Below are 26,098 nucleotides of genomic sequence, written 5' to 3'. Positions count from 1 at the left end.
AAAAAATGTGTATAAATATTGCCTAAGTATGCGAAGTACTGGTGGCCGGTAAAGAAGGAATCTGTCGCGTTTTTGCTAATTTAAAAAAAACAAATTAGGGCGGAAAACATCAATTTGTTTTTTTAATCACTTTTTTATTCCACTAACTTTAAAATTTGTTTTTAAAGCTTGAATAAGTTTGGAGTTTCCATATCGAGCAAAATTTATGTCAGTTCAAAAAATGACAGTGTAAGCCATGCTTTATTGTCATGATTGACGTTTAAAATTTGAAAGTTCTAGTTGAAGCATCTATTTTCCGAAACTATAATTCCAGCAATGTGTTTTTTGAACTATTTTGATTTGTTGTCATTTTTTCCTTTCCTGTCAGAATAAAAATTACAAAAACCAAAAGTGAGGTTAGTTGCATAAAGCCCGTTTTACATTTTTCAGTCAAACGAACGACAAATCGTCCAATTTAATTTATTTAAATTCAGTTAAACCTGAAATTGGATTAAGATAATGACATAGGTTGTAACAGCAGCCAACATCTGAAAAAATCTTTGTGAAACCTAAAATTATTTATGAAAAATACCGTGTGGCTGAAAGTCCAGTCCAGATTGAAGAAATTTTCAGCTGTAAATTGTACCCGATTGTTGAGTAACCCAACTGAAATAAACTGAAGATGTCGCACGTTGCAATTAATTTCTCCTTTGACCTCACATCGATTCCAAAAATCGTGAATAAAAGTAAATGTTCGATTAGCCTACAAATAATTTTTTTCAAGTAATATTCAAAATCGTTTTTTACTTCATCTTGCGTCCGACTGAACATTCGCACCATCACCAAAAGCCACAAAACAAAGAAGAAAATTAAAACAACCAAAAACCAAAACACAATAAAATCAGACTCTTCTCTGTGTACCAATAAATTGATCATGATGTAAATCAAGTCAACTGTGCAACCAAACCAAATAACCATCGAAGCTAAAGTCACAGTACTGAAAACTTTATTGATTTCGAGGACCAAATCCACCAAATCGTGGTGCAAAAATGTCAAATCTTGAATTCTTCTGATTTGAAATTGCGTTTCAATTTCTTCCAATTTTTTAGTCGTCTTCGTCAAGGGAAAAATTTTACACAAGTCAACGCTTGTCGCCTCTTTCTCCAATTTCGCGTTAATTGTGTCAAAATAGCCACAAAAACGTTTTAAAATCTCACTGAGGAACAAATGATCCAAGCACCCCAATGTCGGAGGAATGCAGTAAAAAAACATAGCCCCAAATAAACTATAAACGTTAACAATTGTCAACACAATCCCCAAAATAATTTCAAGTAAATCAAAATTCTGGGTTTTTTTCATCGGTAAAATTCCCCCAAAATCGTTCAATTTCATCAAAAGCGATTTAAGTTTGTTGCTTCGAAAATAAAACGTTGTAATTATCACAATTAGAGGAACTAAACTTAAAAATGAAACCACTGAGTCCACACTGATAAAAAATATTTCTTTTGACTCCTGAAACTGAACCACGAACTGAAAACCCGAAAATAATAAAAGTAGATATAGAGGTAACGGCCACAAATGTGGAACAATTTTCTTGAAACGATGATTCCTGCTGTTGCAGGAAAATTGAATAACGCCAAAACACTTGAAAAAAATGCTGAAAAACAAGGGCAGGTCTTCAACTAAACACATTTTTGTTCCAAGTTGTTATAACGAAGATTGAATTATTTAGGGTGGTATTGATCTGTTTACAGCAATTCGGGTAATGACATAATGTATTAATTTGAAGATTTGTATTTTATTTAGTTTTATTCTATTTTTTAAATTTAAATAAATAAATAACTTTATTAATATCAGTGACACTACAAGGTGTACATATAATCTGTTTCATAATCCGTTGCTAGGAAACAGCTATGTCAAATAAAAAATTCGATATTTCATTGGTCCAGTTGCCTAGCAACTAGCACTTTATAACCAAGGTTATATTAAAAATTGTATAATTATGACGCAATAAGTGGCCAGTGCTGAAATTATCTGAAAAAAAATTAAAAAATTACAGAAATGTTTTTACCAAGTGACAAAATGTCCAGTCAAGTGTGAAAAAACCGTTGACTGTTAATTCCAATTTGGTGTGAAAAAATCGCATTGCGAGTAATTCGAGATGTCTTATTTTTGCATCAATTTTCCCTTGTGTTGTGTATTTGTTCCAGATTTGGTGCACTTGTGACGCAATTTTCCTCTCTTCGTTTAGTATTTGCGCAAAACTGTGAATCATCATAAAAAGCCAAAAAATCTCGTAGAGGATGAAAGCTAGAATCGAGAAAATTGTTCTCAGCCAAACAATTCTTAGTGTTATGAAACACAGACTGAAATAAATTGATACTATGAAATATGCGAACCAGAATAGGAATGTGAATAATAAACTCATTGTAAAATGTTTGATAATTTCGTTTGCCAAGTCCACGAGGAGGCAATAACGGTGAGAAGTGTTTTCCATTGCTTCGATGTCTTCGGAAGATTTGATTTGTTGGTTAATTGATTGGAATTTGGTGAAGATTAAAGTGAAAATGTCGTGGAGGAAAAGAGTTTCGAAGATGTAAACTGCGCCAGGGAAACTCGAAATAAATGCGGACGCAAATGGATGAAGAAGAAAAGGATATTGAAGAAAGTTTAAAGCAAATATAAGGACTAGAATAATTCTCATCCATTTGTTGCATGCAGTTTTGCCCAAATTTAATTTGTGTAATTTTTTTAACGAAGATTGTAAATTATTACTCCTCTTGTAGAAAAAAAACAGACTTGTGAACATATACAAGAAGTTAATTATCCTTTGAATCAAATTTCCAATCAAAATAAAATCCAATTTCGAACCATAAAACGGAATGGAAAGCTCGACATGGGCGTAAAAATAATAAATGTAAAATGGGAGGCACAAAAGTCGTCCAAAGATTTTCGAGTATTTTGATTCGGAATTATTGAGAGGAAATTGTGCGATTCCTAAAATTTTGTAAATGTATTGGAGAAAAAAAGGAGTGTTTGGAAGTAAATTCATTTTGGTCGAAGTTTGGTCAACGACTAAATAATCAATGAAAACACCACTTACAATTACTTGGTTGTTTATTTACCTCCTGTTTTCCACTTTTCTAACCAAAATAGAACCACACTTCTATTTAATTTCATTATAATGAAAGTATATTTAGTAATGTCTAAGACAATATATTTGAAAATACTACCTGAATGAAAATGAACAAAGTCAAAATAAGATTATGCAAATTAAAGTGTTTTCAAAATTTATAAACTATTATTGTTGTTTTTTTATGAAATTTGAACAATAAAAACGTTTATTCTTTAAAAAAAATTGACAATTTTTAAAGCTTATTTGTCCGGAAGTTTTCAAATTTTGTTTTTTATTTTTAATAAGTAGGTATGTATTTTTTTTAATCTCAATAATTTTTAATGACTTTCAGTAATTCTGAAACTTTAAACGCGTTCCTGTACGAAACTATAGGTCCTAGAGCAAAAAGCTAAAAACCATTAAAATTTGATTAAAACTACCTATCTAATGGCGCAAACCGGAAGGGTTATGGTTCCGGTTACAGAGCTAATAATACTAGTTTTTTCAAAAAAAAATTCATATCTCAAAAACTAGATCAAAACGGTTTGTACAAACCTATTATCCGGTTAAAGTACCAGTTTTTAATCATAATCAAAATTTTTTGATTTTTTGGTCATAATAGAGGCTTCTAGCCTCTATTCTTAACTTTATTACTCAATAWCTCAAAAACTATGCATCGTAGAGTATTTTAACATGTTGCATCGTGTTCAACGCGTAATTTTACGTCAAGAAAACCATATTTGAAGCGTTTTTACGACTTAAGGTAAATTGACTATTTTTACGATTTTACTACCGCTCACCTTCCAAAAACTGAAAACATTCGTAATTTTTTAAACTTTAGGACCTCTAGAAGTGTAAAAAATGTTATATGGATCAATTTTAGAAAGAATTTTTTTTTGATTTTTATTTTTTACCATATTGAAAATAATTCCGGACTTATTGATGATAGCTTCTTGTGTTTGGTACCGTTAGAAAGAAAATTTAATTTTCTATGGTATACAAAAAAATCAGTGTTCTAGGATAAATAGTTATTTAGAAAATTTCTGATAAATTTAAAAATATTGGAAATACCTATAAATTCGTCTATAACCTCAAATTTGTAGTTTTCTTGACACCAATCGATATATCCTAAAATTACAGCTTTGGTAATTTACAAAATAAAAAGATTAAAAATTTGTTAATACCCCCCGTTAAGACTTCTATTTTGTTGCTTTTTTTCAATTTTTTAAAAATTCCATTGTCTTTAATTTCTTTTCTTTTGTTTTAAAAATATAAACACAAGATAAACAAAAACTTTATTTAAATTGAATGAAAAATCATAATTTATAAAACACTTTAATTAAATTAAAATACAAGACCCTCAACACGTCATATAACTCCCATCCGGATTAGTCTTAGGCTTCGGAAAGCAGAGTTTTTCACTTCCATTAAACACGCAAGTATTTGTAAAAACCCCACAACTTGAAGACTGGGCATAGTAGACTTTAGGTGTTTTTTGTCCGGTATATGGGTTCTTAGACCCAGATTCCGACTTACTCAACGAAATAAAATTCGGTAAGGATTTTCCGCTCTTGACTTGGTAAGTGGCCGGTTGATAAGTGTATCCAGAACCAAAGCCTATATATCCATTTTGGTGCGAATTGGAAGTTACTGCGTAAATCGGTTTCTTGTAAATAATTCTTCCAGTCCCTGGTGTCAAAGTGACACTTTGTGCTTGCGAGTTTTTACCAGTTGCGTATGTGTTTGGTCCGTTTGCAATAGCTTTGACACGTCCTCGAAACCCAGCAGGAATTTGGAAGCCAGGAGAGCCGGGTATAGAATCGCCGGGTTGGAAGATGGTACCATCGGGAGGGTAACCGTAGCTTTGTTGAACTGTGGCATCAAGGTCTTCGAGAGGATCAAGAATAATGTGCTGGCGTTGCGTTTTAAATCCTTGAGAGATTATGCTCTTTGTCAAAGGTTTTTGGGTGGAATATTCAGAGTCGTAGTCGTAGTCATCGTCGTGGTACTCTTCAGTGGCTGTGTCTTCGGTTTCGTCAGAGATTAGTGCAGTTTGGTCTTCAGATGGTGCCTTCTGGGTTGCAACATCCATATGAATTGATTTTCGGCTACTTGGCATTACTAAATCTTGTGGTTTAGTCTTGGAATTTCTTCCAGATGTAAAATTCAAAGGTTTGAATTTTGGGAAGAATCCTGTTAAACCTTCAGGTCTTGACTGGTTTCGTGATAGACCTACTGAGTCTTTACTCCCCGAACCTGCTTGTGCAGCTCCTACGTATTTAATACCGTATTGAAATTTCCCCTGGATTTGGCTTTGAGCCTGTCCTGCATAAGTACCACTTTGGGCACTTGCCATTCCTCCTCCTCTAAAAGGCGTCGATTGATCATCCCTTTCATTTTCATCATACGGTGTAAATCCAATTTGAGCTTGTGATGAGGTACTTCCAGGTCCATTAGCTTGAGCATCTGCCATTCCCCCTTTTCCACTAGCCTGTACTTGTGTTTGAGAACCATGGTGCCATCCACCTGTTTGAGCATTTGATATAGTATCACCGCTTTCTGAAGCTAGTTGAACTTGTGCTTGACTTTGGCCTAAGCCTCCTCTTCCTTGAGCCGAGCTCAATGCACCTTCTTTTCCTCCAGAAACTTGTGATAATGCCCCTTTTTTACCATCATCACTTCCGGCTGAAGCACTAAATGAACCGGAACCACTATAAGTACCCGAAACTTGAGACTGGGCCATTCCTCCGGCATATTTTCCTTGAGCTGAAGCACTTGCTTGAGTTTCGTTGTTGATCTGTTGGACGGATGTTTGAACTTGAGAGTCCGCACCATCATCTTCTCCTAAAACTACACCGGGATATCCAGGTTGACCGTAAGCTTCAGGACTTGGAGGTGGAGCTGGTGCCCCGGGATAGCCGGTTGGATAACTTGGTTGAGCTGAACTTGGAGCTCCAGGAGTTAAAGCACCAGGATAACCTGCAGGTATTGGTACTCCTGGATAACCTGGAGAGGCTGGCACGAAGGGAACTGAAGAAGGTGGAGCTTCTGGATAACGAGAAACACCTGAACCTGGTGGTATTCCTGGGTAAGCAGAAGATGGAACTCCTGGATATGACACTCCGTTGTAATCAGTAGATGGAGTTCCTGGATAACTGGAAACACCTAAACCAGTGGTTACTCCTGAATGATCGGGCGTTGATATTCCTGGATAACCAGAAGTTGGAGCTCTAGGATAACTCAAACTACCTGTGCCAGTTGGTACTCCTGGATAACCTGGACTTGGAACTTCTAAATAGCTTGGAACACTTGGACTTGGATAACCTGCAGTTGGACCATGTGGTACTTCTAAACGTTGGACAGTAGTAGGTCCTCCTGGATAACCCGGTTTTGGTGCCCCTGAATATCCAGGAACACCCGATAAAGTAGGTTTTTCTGTATAACTCGTTCCGCTTGGAGGAATTGGATATTTGGGTGATGGATATCCTGGAAAACTTGGTTCTCCAGGATAACCCGGTATTCCACCATCAGATGTGCCAGGATAAGTTGCGGGACCTGGATAACCAGTTTGACTAGGATATCCGGGATATCCAGGATATCTAGAAACTGTAGGCTGACTTGGATAATATCTTCCATCAACAATTTTTCCATTATGATGAGCTTCATATTCTCCAGAAAAAATACCAGAAAATTTGCCCCTTTGTCCAACTTCTGCTTCATAATCCCCAGAAAGTTTTCCACTAAATTTTCCGTGGGTTTCAGAAGGTGGAAGTTGAGGTAGAGTGGGATATCCTACTGTTCCGGGAACTGGATGGCTAGGTGTTTCTGACGGATATCCGGGTTGTGATGGATAGCCCGTAGTCGAAGAATATTCTGAATAAGCTGGTCTTTCTAGATAACCAGGCCGTAAGGAATCTATAGGTTGTCCTGTCGCTGGATAACTAGGTCTAGAAGGTCCTGTAGGATACCGTGGAGAACCAGGATATGGAGAATAAACCGGTACTTTAGACCCAGTGGGTGGGCCAATATACCCTGATGTTTCTCCTTCTGGATGCTTCGAAAATACTCCACCTGGTGGTATCACTTCACCACGATATCCTGGTTGAAAAGGTATTACTCCTCCAGGATAACCAGGACGAACTGGTTCTTGAATTAATGGCACACCCCCAGGATACCCGGAAACTCCCGGTTGTGGGTATATAGAAATTCCGGGTCTTTCTTCAAATTTCCCAGGGTATCCGGAAACTCCTGGTTGAGCACCTGTTGGTTCTTCTTCAGGACTTGTTGGATATCGAGAAATTCCAGGTCTTACTTCTGGATAGCCAGGAATTCTGGGACTTCTTTCTGGCCCTTTTGGATAACCGGAAACTCCAGAAACTCCTGGTATTTTTCCTGGTCCTCCTGGATATCCAGTTCCACCGGGTAATCCTTCAGGAACTTTTGGAAAACCAGGTTTTACTTCTGTAATTTTCGGATATCCAGGAACAGCGGGTGTTCTTTCTGCTCCTCCTGGATATCCGAGTCTTTCGTCAAATCTCCCCGGATAGGGAAAAACTCCGGGTCTATGTTCTGGTCCTTCCGGGTATTTGGAAACTCCAGGTCTTTGTTCTGCACCTCCTGGATATCTCAGAACTCCGGGTCTTTCTTGAGTTTCTGTAGAAAACGAGGTTCCAGGCTTCTCGGGCTTGCGATACTGTGCTCCCGGAAATTCCGACGTTCCTCCAGGTCTTCCATAATAAAGCCCTTGTTCTTGATCAAATCCTTCGCCGTTACATTCTTCACAACCCACTGGAACACTCTGACTCTGAGCTTGACCCATTCCACTACTACCACCTATTTAAAAAAAAATCTTCAAAAATAATGTCAATTATAAATAACTATCTTCTTACTGACTACTGCCTTAGAACTTCCATAACTAGATTCAGCTTCAGCTTTTCCTAGATCTTTACTGTTACCAAAATTTAGATATTGTGACTGTGTTTGTCCTCTAACCCTTCCAACAAAATAATGTTTAGTTGAGCGTTTTTTTCTTGAGGCAATATTCTCGTTTAGAGTATCCTCAAAAATACTGTTTTGGTCGTTTGTTTTTAAATCATGTATGAGATAAGTGGGAAAACCCCGACAAAAATCCACAACTCTTTGCCCAGCTATTGTCCATATCTAAAAAAAAAATCACAAAAAACTCTTTAAAAAAAATTATTACTTGTCTTTTGGAAAGGTGATTTTCGGTCATAAAATATTTTTTTGTAACATTGTCCAGTCGTGGTTTATGATTTGTGTGACCGATAAAACTTTCGCTTCCTTTTAGAAATTCTATCAAACATCTTGACTCTATAAGATCTTTATAAGCTACTACTCTCTGTAATTACACAGTATAATTAATTTTTAATATTATTAATAATAAAAACTGTCTCACAGTTTGGTAATCAAACAAAGTTCGCGACTTTGTTGCTCCTTTATGTATCGAGTTGGACAAAGATAGATTTTCAGTATTAGAAACAACCTAAAAAAAATAATTTTAAAAATGTTTTATCTAACTTGTCCTAGAATTATTGACCCCAAAACATTACAAAAATTACAGATGATAATAATTACACACAACGATAAATTAAATTTTTTATAAATTAAACTGACAAACACTTCCAGAAAAAAGGCATTACAACATTTTATAAAAAAAAATACTTTAAATTTATCGTGTATTATAACAAATAGGATATAAAAAATTGAAAAAATTTTTTCTGGAAATTATTTAAAAGTGGCAAAATTTTTCTAAATTAGACACTTACCTCTGTTTTTTCCTGTAAAAAAATGCCTCCAAGATGAGCACTTATTATGATAAAAATTAAAATTAACCGCGCCATGGAAGTAAGTGACCGCAGGGCGGCCTATCAATAAATGCTGAATCTATTCCTGGTCAAGTGTGACCCCTGACATGGTGTCCCCTAGAAGATATCGTTGAAATTCATTTATATACAAAACAAGTTACACAAAAAGTAAGTCACTTCATCAAACGCAATTTGATCTAGCCATCCTCGACTCATATACAGCACGATTCAACAAACATTATTACATGCACTAAACATTATTACATAACTTTGTTTACGCATCCAACGAACTATCGTATTTTTAATATTGTCATTTTCAGATAACGAGTTAAGCAATGAAAAGAGTTTTTAACAAAATATTTCAATATTTGTCAAATTTTGAATTGTTTTTTGCCTCGCTGGGTATATGCGTTGCATTATGCATTCATAATTACGACAGAAGTCTACAAATTAACAACCACAATCAACATCTATCTTTTAATTACATGATGGGAAATTAAGTCTGACCTAAAATAAATCACCGTTTATGACCTATGACTAACTATTATGCAATTGCATAATTTTTATCTGACTCTATATTTACAAACAAATAACAATTGCGTACGAGAAGTTTTAGGACCAAATTTTCAATTTTCCACTGTAACATGTTTTATCATTTCTTATTATGTTTGATCTGATATATTAAAATAAAATTTAATACAGCTTAATATTTATACATACGCAAGAAATCTTTGTTTAAAAAGTGGGAAAGTCAAATTATACTAAAAATTCTAGTCTAGATAATCAGTTTGGTGTTTCTGTAACAGATTTCTGTAAATCTAAAATTATGTTCATTAGATTTTGTTTTTACTTTTTTTTTGTTAGAAAAACTTGTAAAAACCATAAAATAATTCAATTAACATACACGGTTTTCTGGGAATTGTTGCATTTTTAAAAATTGCAAAAATAAAACACAAGCATCAAAGCTTTCATCATCTCGGATTATATGCAAAATGCATATTTATTATTAAAAAGTATATCAACAAAATTGTAAGTTTTCTATGCATATCTAATGTTTTTTGATTAAAATAAGCCAAATAAAAATGCATATTTTGGCTACTTGATGCATATTTTGAAATATATTTGTGCATATTTGCTTCAAATCACTAATTTCCGATTAAAAATTTCAGTTCAAGTTAAAAATTGGATAGTTTAAGAAAAATGATCCGATTACAAAATATTTTAAAGAGAAAACAACCGCTAATTCGTAAGCCAAACTGCTGAGTATTTCCTTTTTAAATTCGTTTTATACTGGGAAAACATAAAGTATTGAACCAAGCGGTTTTTTTTAAAATCACTTGTTTCCAAAAAATAGTAATTAATATAAATTAAAGTAATATAAAAAATGATCTTATTTTAAGAAGAAAATTTTGTTTTGTTTTTGAGTTATTCCATTTTTGTTGTCTAAATTGTATGTAAAAAAATAATTTAATATAAAGTAGATAGTTGTAATCCCTTAGATTATGACCTTCATGAGAAAAATGTTTTTTTGGTGGGCTGCCATTTAAAAAAATAAATATTTTTGTAGAACTCAAAAACAAAATAATAAAAATTTCGAAAAATTTTGTTTTTGATAAAACATCACATTTTTATAGATCTTTATAATCAATTAGTTTTTTGAAACATAAATACTTTAAGCAAAAAAAAGTTGGTTCCATAGTTTTTATTCACCTGGTATAAAACGAATAAATCTTTCTATGCGAATAAGTAGTTGCCTGCAAATAAATTTTAGCAAAAGGATAAAAATTTATCCCAACTTTGATTTTTTATTGTTAAAAATTTTGCATATCGATGCATATTTGGCATATATTGGAGCATGTTTCTTAATATTTTGTGCATATTTTTGTGAAAATACGTGCACGAATTTTTCGTGCATATAATGCGAGCCTTATTCATAAGAATTGTTTTTTTTTTTTTAGTGAAAGAAATAAAAGTGATCTCAGTTTGATAGCACGTTTATTAAAAAAAGTTCGGTATAAAAGTACACAAAAGTAAGAAAACAAATTTCACAAAATGGTTGCACCAAAAAGGTAGACTGTTACGGGAATGACAAACTCTAAATCCTCTAGGAATGAATTTTTGACAATAAACAAAAAAAAACTATCTATGATAATATGACACAAACAATTAAATAATTGTAATTAAATATATTGCACTTTTGGCCTTACATGACCGTCAATTGGATAAGTTGTGAAAATCTTGTCCAATTTTAACAGCCAATTAACTTAATAATGACTAGGAAAAGCTATATCATTAGCCGATATATTAAAAAAAAACAACTAAAACTATTCTGTTATTTGTTAGTTAGGAATAAATAACTTAAAATATTAAAATGACTACGCATTTCGGTCAAACTTAGTTCGCCAAAATGCGCTCCAAGACTAGAGACACTCTCGTCTAGTACAACAAAGGGCACTTTGAACTTAAAAAGAAAAAAATTATCGGCTAATAGTATCGTCCTTATTTACAAAATTATTACAATCAGAAGCTGCCCAAGGGCACAACATACAATTCACAAGGCACGCATCCAATGGTCCCTTTCGGAATTTTTAAACAACTTTTAAACCGCGATTGCTAACCCATACTCTCTTCGAGTCTGCGCTGAAAAATCCATCGGTTGTTCCTGAAAAATCTGACTAATGCCAAATCTAGATGAAGTGTTCAAAATGACAGACGGATGTTTAATAGTCGAGCAAAGAAGTCGTTCCGGATTCGGAGAAATGACAGTCGAGCGGTACAAAAGCGGCCGTTCCGGACTTTTGATAACACTGTCGGCGATCCGGGGCCCGGAAACAATCACCGGAGTTGGCGAGAAGACTTTGTCTGGAGTGGCTTCGCGGGATGAGTGTCGACCATTGATGCGCATACAGGAGGACTCCTCATGCTTGTAGAGGTAGGACTTGAGGGCGAAGGCTTTGCCACAGCGGCCGCAAATGTGAGGCTTGGTGTTGGAGTGGGTCTGGATGTGGGCGCGCAGGTTGGACTTGTCGGCGAAGGCTTTGTTGCAGATGGTACATTTAAATGGTTTTTCGCCTGCAATTGCAAAAAAAGTTGCTTGATTTTTGAAGATTTCGAATCTAATTTACATACACATACACAAAGAACAAGCCAAAAATTGTACAAGAAATATAGAGAAGAAGAAAAAGCTTTCATATTTGGTGAAGTAAACAAATGTCAAACCGTAAGAAAAGAGAAGAAAAAGTAGAAAAAAAACAACAAAAAACTAGAAATACTAAAAAATGGAAGAAAGCAGAGGCACCATGCTCATGAGTCATGATAATAAGGAAAAAATGGCATAGAAAAATAAAACAAATATAAAAACAACATTTTTTGATTCATCTGAAACTAGAAAATCTGTAATTAAAACTGTATTTATAGCTCCTATCACATTGCCGGTTTAATTTTTTTTATTAATTAACTGAATAATGATGATTGTTGGTAAAATTGACTTTGTATTTTTTATCTCAGAGCTGTTTTTTTTTTGAATTGCCGTGTATTAAAATTATAGTTTTCACCCACATTTTTGTTATTTAATGTGCGTAAACTTATTTGTCAAAATGACATTATTGTTAAAAAAATAAAACCATCAATGTGATGGGATTTAAAACGCAGAGGAAAATAATTATAAGTCCATAATCAAGAGAAAAATGAACTTTTCTTTAAAATAATGAAATTTTAATTATAGATTTGCTCGTTTCAGATGAAACAAAATATGTTTTTCCTTTGCAGTTTTGACGTAAAATTAAAGATAAAAAATAATTTCTTCTTATAAACCCAATCCGGATGATTCACCTAAACGAATTCAAAGATAAAATGTTGAAATTTTTAATCAGGTACTGGGTGGGTTTAGGGTAAAAACTAAAAAGTACTCTAACTATTTTGGCTATAGTTTCTTGTCATTTTCAGCCAGAATTCTAAATTTCATAGTTTCTTATAAAAAAAAGTCTTTTGTGTTTTTCCGATACAACTTACCGATTTTGAATAAAATCAGTTTTCAAAATTTATGTTGCAGACCATAAACTGAATAAAAAAGCATAAAAATTAAATTCATTTTATTGTTTAGGACGCCCCTGCTTAAAAATTTCGACATTTCATCTCGGAACTCGTTTAGTTTTTAAAGATTTTATACAGGGTGTTCCGTTTTTATTGTTACAAATTTAAACAGATGATAGATGATAGTTTAGAGTAAAAAGTACCCTAACTATTTTGGCGGTTGCCACTTTCAGCCACAAAATTCTAAGTTTCATATACGTCTCTTGCGTTTTTTCGATACAACTTACCGTTTTTGAGTAAAATCAGTTTGCAATATGTTTTACAAACCATAAATAAGATAAAAATTAAAAATTAAATTTGTTTTACTGTTTAAGACGCCCGTGTTAAAAAATTTCGACAACTGATCTTTGAATTTGTTCAGGTGTTTAAAGGTTATCAGCTGTACCAACTTTTGTAATTTTATCTATTCTGCAATAGTGGAAAAACTCCATTAAAAAACGCACCTCTTTCAGGGGGTGTACCTCGCTTACATAACATTTTTTGATACATGTTCATAGAAAATTTTTGTTTTAAAAATGAATATTCTATCTCCTGTTTAAATTTGTAACAATAAAAACGGAACACCTTTACAGGGCCGTACCCCCCAAAATGCTGAGCACTTTGTTATATAGTGTTATAAGTGTTGAAAATGTAGTTTTTTGTTATTCTAGTGAGTTAATTTTAAATTTTTGTGAATTAATTTTTCATGTGTTAATTATACAGTGTTTCATTTTTATTCTTAGGTACAAATTTAAATAGTTGATAGAATATTTAATTTTAAGACAAAAGTGTTTCGAAAAATGCTATGAAAGGGAGCTACACCCCCTAAAAACGGTACGTTTTTTAAAGGGTTTTTCCTAATATTTCACAATAGATAAAATTACAAAATTTGGTACCTTTATATGTACAATTTTTATGCTGTTTATGGTCTGTAACATAAATTTTTAAATTTATTTTTACTAAATATCCGTAAATTGTATCGGAAAAACACAAAAGACCTTTATTTATGAAAAACTATGAAATTGTGTTGCTGAAAGTGACAAGAAACCACAGGCAAAATAGTTAGAGTAAATTTTTACCCTAATTCCATCTAGTTTAGGAAGCCCCTAATTAAAAATTTCAACATTTTATTTTTGTACTTGTTTAGGTGTATAAAAGTTATCATTTTTACCAAACTTTGATTTTTTTTCTAAAATGATTTCGGAAATATGGAAAAAAAACATTAGAAGACGCACCCCTTGCGTAGCATTTTTCGATATATGTTCATAGGAAATTGTTGTTTTAAAAATGAATATTCTATTAAATTTGTATTAAAAAATATGTTATTTTTTGTTACTTTTGTGAGTTAATTTGTATTTTTTATGTTTAATTAGGATCTCTTATTTCAATTTAAAATAAAAACGTGTACTTAGAGATTTTTGCTTTTTAATCCGCCTTCTTTCATTTTATTTTCATGGACCAACAAGAAACCTGGTTACGGCCCTGCACCTTTATATTCTGAAATATGCGAAAAAACACCTTTTTTTATAAGGTGTAACTCCCTTACATGTTTATAGGAAACTTTTGTCTTAAAATTGAATATTCTGTCTTCTACGTAAATTTATACCAATAAAACGAAACATGTATAGAACAATGAAAATAAGAAGAAAGAGATTAGGCATCGAAAGGTAAAACGAACCAAAGATCATAAAATAAATTAAGCTTAAAAATGAATGAAGAACAAAAAAGACGAAAAACCGAAGAAAAAACAGATATTGAATGAAGCGGAGCAATAGGTGAAAAAAGTTTAAAGAAGAAGTGGAATTTGTTATCATTTTTTATTATTATCGTATTTTCGATAAAAGCTTTGTTAAAGAAAAACTAAAAAAAAATGCGAGCTTGCCTGTATGGGTCCTGATGTGGCCTTGAAGCAGCCAAGGCCGCGAAAAACACTTGCCACAATACTGACATTTGCAGCCTTGATTGTGAGTTCTCACATGCATCGAAAATGCCGGCATGCTGACATAGAGTTTGTCACAATGGGGGCAACGTCTTGCCTTCTTATCCCCCGGACTTCTATGTGTTTGCCTATGCCGAGCTAAATTACTCGAAGTGCTGTATCTTTTGCCACAATCGTTGCATTCGTGGTCATTACTCTCGCCCAAAACCCCATCTTGAGTGCTACTATGAGGTATGTTAGCGGTGGAAGACGAAACAATTTTTCTATTGTATTCTTCAGTCTAGAACATGAGCATATTTTTCGTTTTGTTGTGGAAGAAGGATAACTCACCTTGGTTAGGTGTGGTCTGGGGGCCCGGGAAGACTTATCGAAGAGTTTATGGGTGTAGTTGAACACCGGTGGGTCGTTTGAAGGAAATCTGGTCTGTTCCAGAATCTGGCCGGTGGCTACGGCCACTTCGGCCAATTTGGTCAAATTGTACAACTCTTCGGGACATTCTGAGGGCTGCGATGAATCGCCCTCGTCGGCGATACTGACTGCATTTTCCGAGTTTAGTTCTAAATAAAAAAATATTACGTCAAATGACGCGTTTTATGCTGTAAACTTTAGTATTTAGGCCAGAAGTAAAGGCTCTATAATTTGGCAATGTTCCAAATCCGCAACAAGTAGCCGGCCCTCAATTATTATACGACTCTTTTGAGATTTTGGCCATGTGATCAATGTTAAAACAACGCCTTCAATTCGAAAATAAACGAATCTTGTATTTTTAAAGTGATGAATCATTGGCGCGGCAACTAGTTGAATAAACTGCGGAAAAGTATTACTTATTTTTGGATGGAAGTGTTTACTGAGAGTTTTCGAATGTTGAGCTTGTTTTTGATTTTTGAGTGGTAAATACAGTGTGTCACAACTCGCGCCTTAAAGAAAAATTTCAAGTAAGATAAAATACCATAAACATGAAAAAAATTTTGACATTATCTTGTATATGTTTTTTTATAATTATTTACTAAAGGTAGGTAAAATTTTACCAATAAAAGTCACAAATAACATTAAACAGAGTTACAGCTTCCCTGTTTCGTCTTCTTGTAACAAAAAAACTTGGAAAATTATTTTTCCAACAGAAACATAAATAGAGTCAAAATGTAAAATTTAAACTTTCATAACTTTGAAATTTTTATAGACAGAATATTTTTAACATTTTTTCCATGTTTCTAGTATCTTACCTTACATGGCATTTATTTCTGGGGCGCGAGTTCTGGGGCACCCTGTAGACAAATTTGCAGTTTCGATTTAAAAGTCAAGAAAAAAAATAAACAAGATTTCAAACTATAAAACTATAGATTTTTAAGACACAAGTTGAGTGTAAATAAGTTATATTTGAGGGTTTTATGTAGGTATGTATACAGAGTGTTCCGTTTTTATTGTTACAAATTTAAACAGGTGATAGGATATTCAGTTCTAAGACAAAAATTTCGAACATGTATCGAAAAATGCTTGGTAAGGGAGCTACACCACTTGAAAGGGGGTAATAGGTTTGTGCTAATATTTCAGAAACCATTTAAGATAAAATTACAAAATTTCGTATAGATGACAATCTTTATACACCTAAACAAATTCAAACATCAAATGTCGAAATTTCTAATCAGGGGCGTCCGAAACTGGTAGGGTTTAAGGTAAAAAAATACCCTATCTATTTTGGCTTTAGTTTCTTTAGTTATGCATTGACCAAAATGGTGGTCACTTTGAACAGCTCCTTTAGATTTAGGCAAATTTATTTAATTAATGTTATTATTGATACTGTAATGTAATGTTAATTAGTTGAGATTGATTAAAAAATATGAATTTCTTGCTTTTATTGTTCTGTAAATTCTGATTTATTTAAATGTTGTATTGGTGTGTAACATAATTTTTTTTTCACCTTAAACTCCCCCAGTTTCGTACGCCCCTGATTAATAATTTCGACATTTGATGTCTGAATTCGTTTATGTGTATAAAGGTTATCATCTGTACCAAATTTTGTAATTTTATCTTAAATGGTTTCTGAAATATTAGCAAAAACATATTAGCCTCCTTCCAGGGGGTGTAGCTCCCTTACCAAGCATTTTTCGATACATATTTATAGGAAACTTTTGTCTTAGAATTGAATTTCCTATCACCTGTTTAAATTTGTAACAATAAAAACGGAGCATCCCTGTATGTATAGATTTATGCAAATAGTATACAGAAAAAATAACAGAAAAATTACAATATTATTAATCGTAGACCTAAGAGCATGGACAAGCAGAGTTATAATTTAAAAATTTTTAACATTTTTTTCACATTTAATCTTTAAATAACAATAAATTTAAATAAATACTTCAGTTTTTCAAGTTTCTTCTCCGTTATACTTTTTTTCACCTAAATTTAAAATCTGTTTATTAGAAGTCATTTAAAGAAGAGTTTAAGTAACGGACACGAACCGCGTAGCGGCGAGTTGAAAAACAAACGATTCCTTAAATAGCCTTCTGTATGCATCACAATCTAAAAGTTAATTTTTAAGATTTCTTTATGTACGCCATCGGAAATTCGGAAAATTGGTAAGTTTATTCTTCAAACGGCATTGTAACCAACATTAAAAACATGAAATATACTAGACTAGTAGAAGCTATTAAAGGACCCAAACGAATTAATAAAAGTTAATAAAATAATCTTGTTATTAGGCAAACACTTGTAATGTTATTTCTCTATTTCCTAATCAAAAAATAAAGTAAATATTAAAATCAACAAATTTTTTGTGTACGCTCTTAAAATACAGGGTGCGCCAGAACTCGCGCCCCAGAGAAAATTCTATCTGTATAAAATGTTGACATTTATTTTTTGACATTTGACATTTTTTATGTCTATTTAATGATACTGATGATTTTGTATATGTTTTTTTACGATTATTTAATAAAAGTACTAAAATTTTGCCAATAAAAACCACAAATAACATTAAACAGAGTTACAATTTAGGATACAGCTGCCTTGTTTCCTCTTCTATTCCTCTTCCTATTCTAATAAAAATTATTTTTCCGACAGAAATAAATAAGAGTCAATGTGCAAAATTTAAACTCTCATAACATCGAAATTTTCATAGATCAAATTTTTTTAACATTTTTACTATGTTCCTGGTATCTTACCTTATCTGGGGCGCGAGTTCTGGCGCACCCTGAATAGCTACTGTACAGACTGAAAAACTAATGTTCAAAAAGCAACAAAAATTCAAAAGTTTTTTGATCTAAAACACTTTTCTTAAAAAAATAAAAAATAACATTTCTCAATAGAAACTTGTACCAAACATTTCAAAATAGAAAACAAATCGATATACTTTTTAGTAGTTTTCGCAGAACTTTAAACATAACAGAAAATACGGTTTGTAAATTCTGTTACTGTAAACAATGAAGTAATGCAGAGCGAAGCAAAAATAATTTTTGATTAGAAAAACACTCCGTATTTTAACAGGTTTTAAAGATCACACCTGTGCCAAACCTGACGATTAAAAGTACAACTTCAACTTGGCAAAATGACAACACTTAATTAGAAATTTGAGGCATACCACGAGGTTACTGAAGACATTTGGTTTTGTTTCAAACTTTCGCAAACACTGTGAGCAATTTCCGATCAAAATATTGTAATGTTGCAAAAAAATACCTTTTTGCTCCATCCCCTCCAAGTTGTACCGCCGATGTGTAATGAGGAAAGCTCGCGGCATGTTTTCTGTTCTTGAAATTAAAAAAGTTGCACTTGATTCTTCAATTGATTTGTGTTGACATGAAGCACACACACTAAACTCGATAAATAGTCGACAACTGACTTACTTCTTTAGTGCTTTGAGCTTTACTGAGTTTAAGAAACGCGTTAGCTGTTCTATATTTACAAATCTTGACGCGTGCCAAGTTTCAGGCAGGAGGGAGGCTGAACCCCTCATCTTTGTGCTTCCCATTGGCCCTCCCACACGCAGAGCTCAAGACTCTTCTGTTGTATTGTTTTTTAAGCGACCACCACTCGAAAGTGCCTTTTTGGCATAAAAAATGTCATTGAGATTCAATGACATTTTTTATGCCAAAAAGGCAAGATTTGTTGGGAATAAATGTTTCGTTTGGTGTATTTTTAAGTTAAAAATAAATCCATTACTCAAGTAAAATTAATTAATGTCTCATTATACAAGACTAGAAACACAGAAGGTTACGAGGGAAGTTAACGACTAATCAAAGAGCTAAAAATATTTTATTTCGGTAACTTAACGAATGAAGTTTTGATTCGAGTGAAGATTTAGACAAAACAGCGCAAAAACCATATGACATCAGTTCAAAGATCCCGGCGATTAACGTCAAAGAAAACCTGTTGAAAATATTTTGGCAAGTGATCAACATTTTTAACGCTTTAACTGAAGTTTTATGCGATTTAAAGAGACAATGCTAGAATAATCTCTTTCAAATTCAAGTCAACGTATGTCGTAAATTGTGAAAAAAGTTCAAACAAACATTGCGAACCCATTTCAATTTTACTCGTCTTGGAATTGCACAAACATCACCACTCCATAAAACGGTATTTATTTTTTCATATAATATTTTCAAATTTTTATTACAAACAGCCCAGTTAAGCTTCTCTTTTTTTTTCGAAAAACTTTAGTTTTTGTCCTCGAACCGCAGTAATTGCGCTGAATGGATGCCAGTGTCGTTACTCAAAGCGTCTAAATCCGTTGCAGGAATGCGTCGGGACGCTGGCGGCGTCTGTAGCGTCTTGGCCGCCAGCCACAACCACCTCTTGCTGCACCACTGACTCACCAGATTCACTTTGTCTAAAAGCCCTAATCGTCCATAAAGTTTTAATTTGGACAACAACTGCAAACAAGATGAGTTCGAAGGGCGGGCACGTGGTCCTTCAATCTGACATCCGGTTGATTCATAAATAAACCATTCCTGGTTCAAATCACCTGGGGTAACCCCTGGCTTCCCTTGTTACCCTCTTTGAACTTTCGCCCTTTTTAGGTGAAAAGCCAACTTTTAGACATATTTCTCTAATGGGGGCGTCTGGCCGATGTCTGGCCTGCTCTCTCGACATCCGACTTTACACCTGGGGTCGGAAATTTTAAATTCCTGAAGTGTGAACAAAATTTTTCAGATCATATTACCAACAGTGATTTCAAGACGATGGCATTCTGAAAGTATTTCTGGACGGTGCTGACCTAGGTTTGAAAATAAATGCAGAAAACCGCAGATTCCGCCCGTTTTTGTGCGAATAAAGATTTTTTCCTACGACCATATACGAAACTAGATCATAACGCACATATGCACGAAAATTGGCATTATCGTACGAGGTCGAAAACCTGTGCGATTTGTTTTCGCACTGTGTGTTAGAAATATAACGCACAATTCACACTCGAATGTTTTGTATTTTTTTATTTAACGTATTTTTTTTTGTATCCATTATAAAAAATAAATCGTTATTCAACGTATTTTTGTATCCATTATAAAAAATAAATCGTTATGAAAAAAAATATGTTCGTAAGAACGCTTGTGCGTTATTTATCACTTTCCGTGCTCGTTATGTAATATACTATTACCGATGTTTTAATTTTTTTTTAATTTAAATCATAAGCAAAGTAAGATTAAGACCCTTATTCTGTAACTCTGAACGATATCGTTAGTGAACGATTTTCGTTAGTAAATGAATTTTCGTATTCTGCAAATAAACTACTTTCGTTGAATTTGTTAGAATTTAATATAATTTCGTTAGAATTTGTCTTTGACGAACGAAAACTCAATAGGTTGTTGTTGAGTCAAAGAATTAATATTTTGATAACTGATTTGTGAGTTTTTATGAAATATGGGACTTTTTTTGTATTATTTTCTCGTAGAATTGCAAAGAAAGTAATTATTATTTTATTATTATATTATTACTGTTGTTGATTTTTCTATTAGGTATAAAAATTTAAAACATACTTTTACCTATTTTAGACAAATGTACAAGCAGTTAAAAAAAATTAAAAAAGGCTAGCAATACTTTTAATACGTTTTTGATGAATTATTTTGAAGCATGTTTAGATTTACCTACAGGAACTCTAGCACATGATTTTTTTCTTAAAATTCAAGTTTTTTGGAAAATAGACAACGTATAGCACTACACCTTTTTCAAGTGTAATTCAGAAACTATCACATGTAATTCAGATTAGTCAATTTAGTTTCAGAAAGCGTAAATTGAAATTTAGATTAGTCAATTGTCTTTCAGAAAATGTTAATTGTAATTCAAAAGAGCAAAATGAGTCTCAGAAACCATGAGATGTAATTCAGATTAGTTAATTTAATTTCAGAAAGCATAAATTGGAATTCAGATTAGTCAATTGTATTTCATAAAGTAATAATTAAGGCTCGGATTATATGCAAAATGCATATTTGTTATTAAGAGGTATATCAACAAAATTGTAAGTTTTCTATGCATATCTAATGTTTTTTTATTAAAATAAACTAAATAAAAAATGCGTATTTTGCATATTTTGGCAACTTGGTGCATATTTTAGGAAATATTGCATATTTGTGCATATTTTCTTCAAATCACTAATTTCCGATTAAAAATTTCAGTTCAAATTAAAAATTGGTCAGTTTAAGAAAAATAATCCGATTACAAAATATTTTAAAGAGAAAACAATCGGTAATTCCTAAGCCAAACTCAAAAAAATAGTACCCTGCTGAGTGTTTCCTTTTTAAATTCGTTTTATACTGGGTGAATACAAAGTATTTAACCAAGCGGTTTTTTTGAAATCATTTGTTACCAAAAAAATATAATTAGTATAAATTAAAGTAATATAAGAACAAAATTTTGTTTTGTTTTTGAATTTTTCTATTTTTGTTGTCTAAATTGCAAAATCATGACCTTCATGAGAAAAATGTTTTATTTTGGTGGGTTACCATATAAAAAAATAAATATTTTTGTAGAACTGAAAAACAAATTAATAAAAGTTTTGAAAAATTTTATTTTTGATAAAACATCACATCTCTATAGAACTTTATAATTCATCAATTAGTTTTTCCAAAAAATAAATATTTTAAGCAAAAACCGTGATTTGATCTGAAAAGTAGATGTTTTTTCTTACCTATTTTAGACAAATGTACGTACAAGCAGTTAATTTTTTTTTAAAGAGGCTAGCAATCCTTTTAATACGTTTGATGAATTATTTTGAAGAATTTTTAGATTTACCTACAAGAACTCTAGCACATGATTTTTTTTCTTAAAATTTAAGAAAAATAGACAACGTATAGCACCCATAGTCCAAGTAAAGAAAAATCGGCTTAAGAGAAAAGTTGATGGAGTGGGTGGTTGAAACTCATCTTCTTGTTAAATAAAAATATGTTTTTCATAATACATATTTTTTTAAAAATAGCTTTAATTTCTTTCCACCCAGCTATGTCTTTTACAGAACCACCACAATTTATTTAAATTTATCATTAATTTTTTTAGAGCAATGGGTTTCTCCGCTACAAATTATTTTTTTTTGAAACTGGTAGTTGTTCTTCAACAAATTCTAATGAAGCTCAAATTGTTGAATCGTTGTTTTACATTTTTTCTTCTTTTTGTCGATGCAAGCCCTTTTTAAACTTTAATAAACTTACAGTGACATTAATGACGTTTTTGAATAAACAAGTTTTTGGAAGATTTGAAATGTCACGTTTTTCAAAAGTTCAATCTACAAAAATGCTGATAAATAAGACTCAGATTACATGCACGAGAAATTTGTAAAATATGCGCATATATATGCACGTATTTTCACAAAAATATGCACAAAATATTAAGAAATATGCTCTAATATATGCCAAATATGCATCAATATGTAAAAATTTTAACAATAAAAAATCAAAGTTGGGATAAATTTTTATCCTCGAATACACTAAACTTTGTTTTTTTTTTTGTATTTCTAAGAAATCTGTACTTTTCAGATCACAGCTTAAAGTATTTATTTTTGAAAAAACTAATTGATGAATTATAAAGTTCTACCGAAATGTGATGATTTATCAAAAATAAAATTTTTCAAAATTTTTATTATTTTGTTTTTGAGTTCTACGAAAATATTTATTTTTTTTTGAATGGCAACCCACCAAAAAAACATTTTTCTCATGAAGGTCATAATCTAAGGGATTACAACTATCTACGTTATATTAAATTATTTTTTTACATACAATTTAGACAACAAAAATGGAATAACTCAAAAACAAAACAAAATTTTGTTCTTAAAATAAGATCATTTTTTTATATTACTTTAATTTAATTAATTACTATTTTTTGGACACAATTGATTAAAAAAAAACCGCTTGGTTCAATACTTTATGTTTACCCAGTATAAAACGAATTTAAAAAGGAAATACTCAGCAGTTTGGCTTACGAATTAGCGGTTGTTTTCTCTTTAAAATATTTTGTAATCGGATCATTTTTCTTAAACTATCCAATTTTCAACTTGACCTGAAATTTTTAATTGGAAATTAGTGATTTGACGAAAATATGCACAAATATGCAATATTTCCTAAAATATGCACCAAGTTGCCAAAATATGCAAAATATGCATTTTTATTTAGCTTATTTTAATTAAANNNCTGAAATAAAGCAATTTGTGATACTTTGAATCGATTTGGCCCAATTTTAAGTTGGGAATCAAGCTAAATCAAAGTATTTCAACCAAATACTGGCTTTAATAAAAGTTTTCTTCTAAAATTAATGAACAAAAACACGATTAGCCCGTCACACCAAACTTTTATTTTAATAGCACAACGCGTTTCGACCACAAAGTGGTCATCCTCAGGTGAGAATAAAACTCAGTTTTATTCTCACCTGAGGATGACCACTTTGTGGTCGTGTTTTTGTTCAACATTAGATATGCATAGAAAACTTACAATTTTGTTGATATACCTCTTAATAACAAATGTGCTTTTTGCATATAATCCGAGCCTTACTGATAAACAAATTTTTTGTATATTTTCTAGTTAAGAGAAGAGTCTGAGACTCATTTCTAATTAGCTAATTTTCTCGGGGTCAGTTTTCTTTTAAAGTAGAAATTTGTTCACAACTCAATTTTTGTTGTTTTTTTAATTAGACATAATAAATCTTTTGTTATGTAGTAAACAACAAGAAATGCGCAATTTTGTCTTGGTTATCCCTTGCACTATAGTAGTGCAGGCGATACCGCGAGTGCGTTAAACACTTTCTTGCAAGTTTTGTACACTATTTTTCCTACGACCATAAATTTTTTTTTTCTTACGAACATATTTTTTTTTCATAACGATTTATTTTTTATAATGGATACAAAAATACGTTGAATAACGATTTATTTTTTATAATGGATACAAAAAAATACGTTAAATAAAAAAATACAAAACATTCGAGTGTGAATTGTGCGTTAGATTTCTAACACACAGTGCGAAAACAAATCGCACAGGTTTTCGACCTCGTACGATATTGCCAATTTTCGCGCATATGTAATTATGCGTTATGATTTAGTCTCGTATATGGTCGTAGGAAAACTCAATTTGCTTGCAATTTTGTCCAAAAGCGCCGATTTTGAGAGCACATGTGTGTGTAAAAACGCCATTTAATAATAAAGCAATTCGACACTGATATACATCCTGTCCTGCGGTTGCAGTGCGCCAAGCGACTTGTAGCAGGACCGCAACACGTGCTCCTGGTTTGTTTTTGTTCGCTTCCGTTATGAGAGCGAGCTTGGGCTTTTTTTATGCATCGCACGCGAATCTCGCTCACTGGATGAATTTATCAATGAAATTTTCGCGTGAGTCAGGACCGACTTTTCCTTATTACGATCGAAATAGAAAGTGTTTATTACCATTGCATCCGATTGTTTGATTATTGAACACGGTATTATTTACCCCAAAGGCTAATAATACTCTGAGACAATAATTGGTCGTGGGGTTGGCGATCGCGCTTTATGATAGAGGGAGGAATACAAGAGTTTTACTTCTATTTCGGTCACCACCTCCACATCCGCTTGCTGCAAGACTAGAGTTTATATTTATGTTAGTACATTAACATTGGACGGGGTTTAAAAAGTTAACCCACAAGAAATGGAAAATAAATTGCCAATATGTACTACAAAATTAATATTTTCTGAAAGTAAAAAAAATAAACAAGCAATCATATGTTTCCTTTTCCAAGACTATTTCAAACTATGTATTTATAAACCCTCTGTATTTCAACAAAAAAATAAATTACTTCATACTTGTAAACAGTCTAAATAAATTCTAAATAAACAAATGTGTTTTGTGATTTCGTAGTAAAGAAAACCAGAAGATTTTACACCTTTTTTAAATTAAAGGAAAAAAACTAGAGCGTAAAGTTAGTTTTTTCTTTAAATGGAAATTACCAAGTCAAAATTTTGGTGAACAAATTGGTAGCAGCTTGTCTCCATAGCAACAAATTTTGTTTACTCTTTGTTTTTTGTAAAAAATTATGGTTATGTTCATCAGGTCAGTGCTAACAATTTCTTGCTACAAAAACTTTAATGAAAAAGATACAAGTAGGTATTATGATGATTGGCAATAAATTTTGTGTAATTTATTGAAATGAGCTCAAAGTTGATGCATTTTATAAATTCTTCTTTAGCTTTAGTTTCAAAATTGTTACACAAGACACTAATGTAATTAGATTTTTTCTCATTCATGTTTATTTTGTATTTTTGTCAATTTCTTGCTAAAAATTTAGAATGTTTAGCAAATCTGCATTACAAATTGCGTCTAAATTTTAACGAGCCCTTTTTCTAACTTCCTGCTTGGAAACTATTCGTTTCCACATTTCTAAAAACTGTTCTTTTTTTGGTGTTTCGCCTCTAAACTTTCTTAGACGATTTTTTGTGTTGACGTTTAATGACATTGTTTTCAAATTAATTCAAAAAACCGAAACTGCCAACTTTCTTTATTAAAATTACCATGAATGAATTTACAAGTGGTGCCAACGTTAAGACTATTTTGCATTTCCATTAAAAAAAAAAACAGACTAGCATTTGCCTATTTTTCATAAATAACGAAAACTCTAGAATCCAGGGTCGTACCCAAAAGGGGGGATTAGGGGATTGCTGAGCAGTTTGTTATATAGTGTTATAAGTGTTAAAAATTTAGTTTTTTGTTATTTTAGTGAGTTAATTTTAAATTTTTG

The 26,098-nt window shown here is 32.2% G+C and overlaps 3 protein-coding genes across 4 annotated transcripts; all 3 read right to left on the bottom strand.

Moving 5' to 3' along the window:
- Positions 1–1,959: 1,959 nt before the first annotated feature.
- On the bottom strand, positions 1,960–2,683 carry LOC123014992 (putative gustatory receptor 28a). The gene is made up of 2 exons (XM_044414375.1): positions 2,051–2,683; positions 1,960–2,013 (listed from the first exon to the last, which is right to left on the bottom strand). The coding sequence occupies exons 1-2, from the start codon at positions 2,681–2,683 to the stop codon at positions 1,960–1,962; spliced, it is 687 nt and encodes a 228-aa protein (XP_044270310.1).
- A 1,687-nt stretch (positions 2,684–4,370) lies between these two features.
- On the bottom strand, positions 4,371–9,090 carry LOC123014161 (collagen alpha-1(III) chain-like). 2 transcript variants are annotated; one of them, XM_044413102.1, is made up of 5 exons: positions 8,881–9,090; positions 8,511–8,597; positions 8,298–8,453; positions 7,984–8,254; positions 4,371–7,927 (listed from the first exon to the last, which is right to left on the bottom strand). In XM_044413102.1, the coding sequence occupies exons 1-5, from the start codon at positions 8,953–8,955 to the stop codon at positions 4,455–4,457; spliced, it is 4,062 nt and encodes a 1,353-aa protein (XP_044269037.1). In that variant the 5' UTR covers positions 8,956–9,090; the 3' UTR covers positions 4,371–4,454. The 2 variants fall into 2 exon arrangements, with proteins under 2 accessions (XP_044269037.1, XP_044269038.1); XM_044413103.1 differs by lacking the exons at positions 8,298–8,453; positions 8,511–8,597 and having other exon boundaries at positions 8,881–9,088.
- Positions 9,091–10,897: 1,807 nt separating this feature from the next.
- Positions 10,898–18,873, bottom strand: LOC123014467 (zinc finger protein SNAI2-like). Its single transcript, XM_044413606.1, has 4 exons — positions 18,599–18,873; positions 15,260–15,486; positions 14,873–15,209; positions 10,898–11,991 (listed from the first exon to the last, which is right to left on the bottom strand). Exons 1-4 carry the CDS (start codon positions 18,657–18,659, stop codon positions 11,519–11,521), a joined length of 1,098 nt encoding a protein of 365 aa, XP_044269541.1. The 5' UTR covers positions 18,660–18,873; the 3' UTR covers positions 10,898–11,518.
- Positions 18,874–26,098: the final 7,225 nt, after the last annotated feature.

Source organism: Tribolium madens, unplaced genomic scaffold (assembly GCF_015345945.1).
Source record: "Tribolium madens isolate multiple individuals breed KSU strain unplaced genomic scaffold, Tmad_KSU_1.1 Scaffold_97;HRSCAF=244;Tcas5.2_LG3a, whole genome shotgun sequence".
In the NCBI taxonomy this organism is placed as follows: domain Eukaryota; kingdom Metazoa; phylum Arthropoda; class Insecta; order Coleoptera; family Tenebrionidae; genus Tribolium; species Tribolium madens.
Note: the sequence above shows the minus strand (reverse complement) of the source record. Positions and strands in the feature narration are given on the sequence as shown.

Excerpts from the sequence above, each read along its gene's own strand:
- LOC123014992 (XM_044414375.1), bottom strand. The coding sequence starts at position 2,683 with ATGAGAATTATTCTAGTCCTTATATTTGCTTTAAACTTTCTTCAATAT. Across the intron at positions 2,014-2,050 it reads ACTGGACATTTTGTCACTTG|ATAATTTCAGCACTGGCCAC; the intron begins GTAAAAACATTT and ends ATTTTTTTTCAG.
- LOC123014161 (XM_044413102.1), bottom strand. The coding sequence starts at position 8,955 with ATGGCGCGGTTAATTTTAATTTTTATCATAATAAGTGCTCATCTTGGA. Across the intron at positions 8,598-8,880 it reads TTTTACAGGAAAAAACAGAG|GTTGTTTCTAATACTGAAAA; the intron begins GTAAGTGTCTAA and ends TATTTTTTTTAG. Across the intron at positions 7,928-7,983 it reads AAGTTCTAAGGCAGTAGTCA|GTGGTAGTAGTGGAATGGGT; the intron begins GTAAGAAGATAG and ends TTTTTTAAATAG.
- LOC123014467 (XM_044413606.1), bottom strand. The coding sequence starts at position 18,659 with ATGCCGCGAGCTTTCCTCATTACACATCGGCGGTACAACTTGGAGGGG. Across the intron at positions 15,210-15,259 it reads CCAGACCACACCTAACCAAG|ACTGAAGAATACAATAGAAA; the intron begins GTGAGTTATCCT and ends CTCATGTTCTAG. Across the intron at positions 11,992-14,872 it reads CCACATCAGGACCCATACAG|GCGAAAAACCATTTAAATGT; the intron begins GCAAGCTCGCAT and ends TTGCAATTGCAG.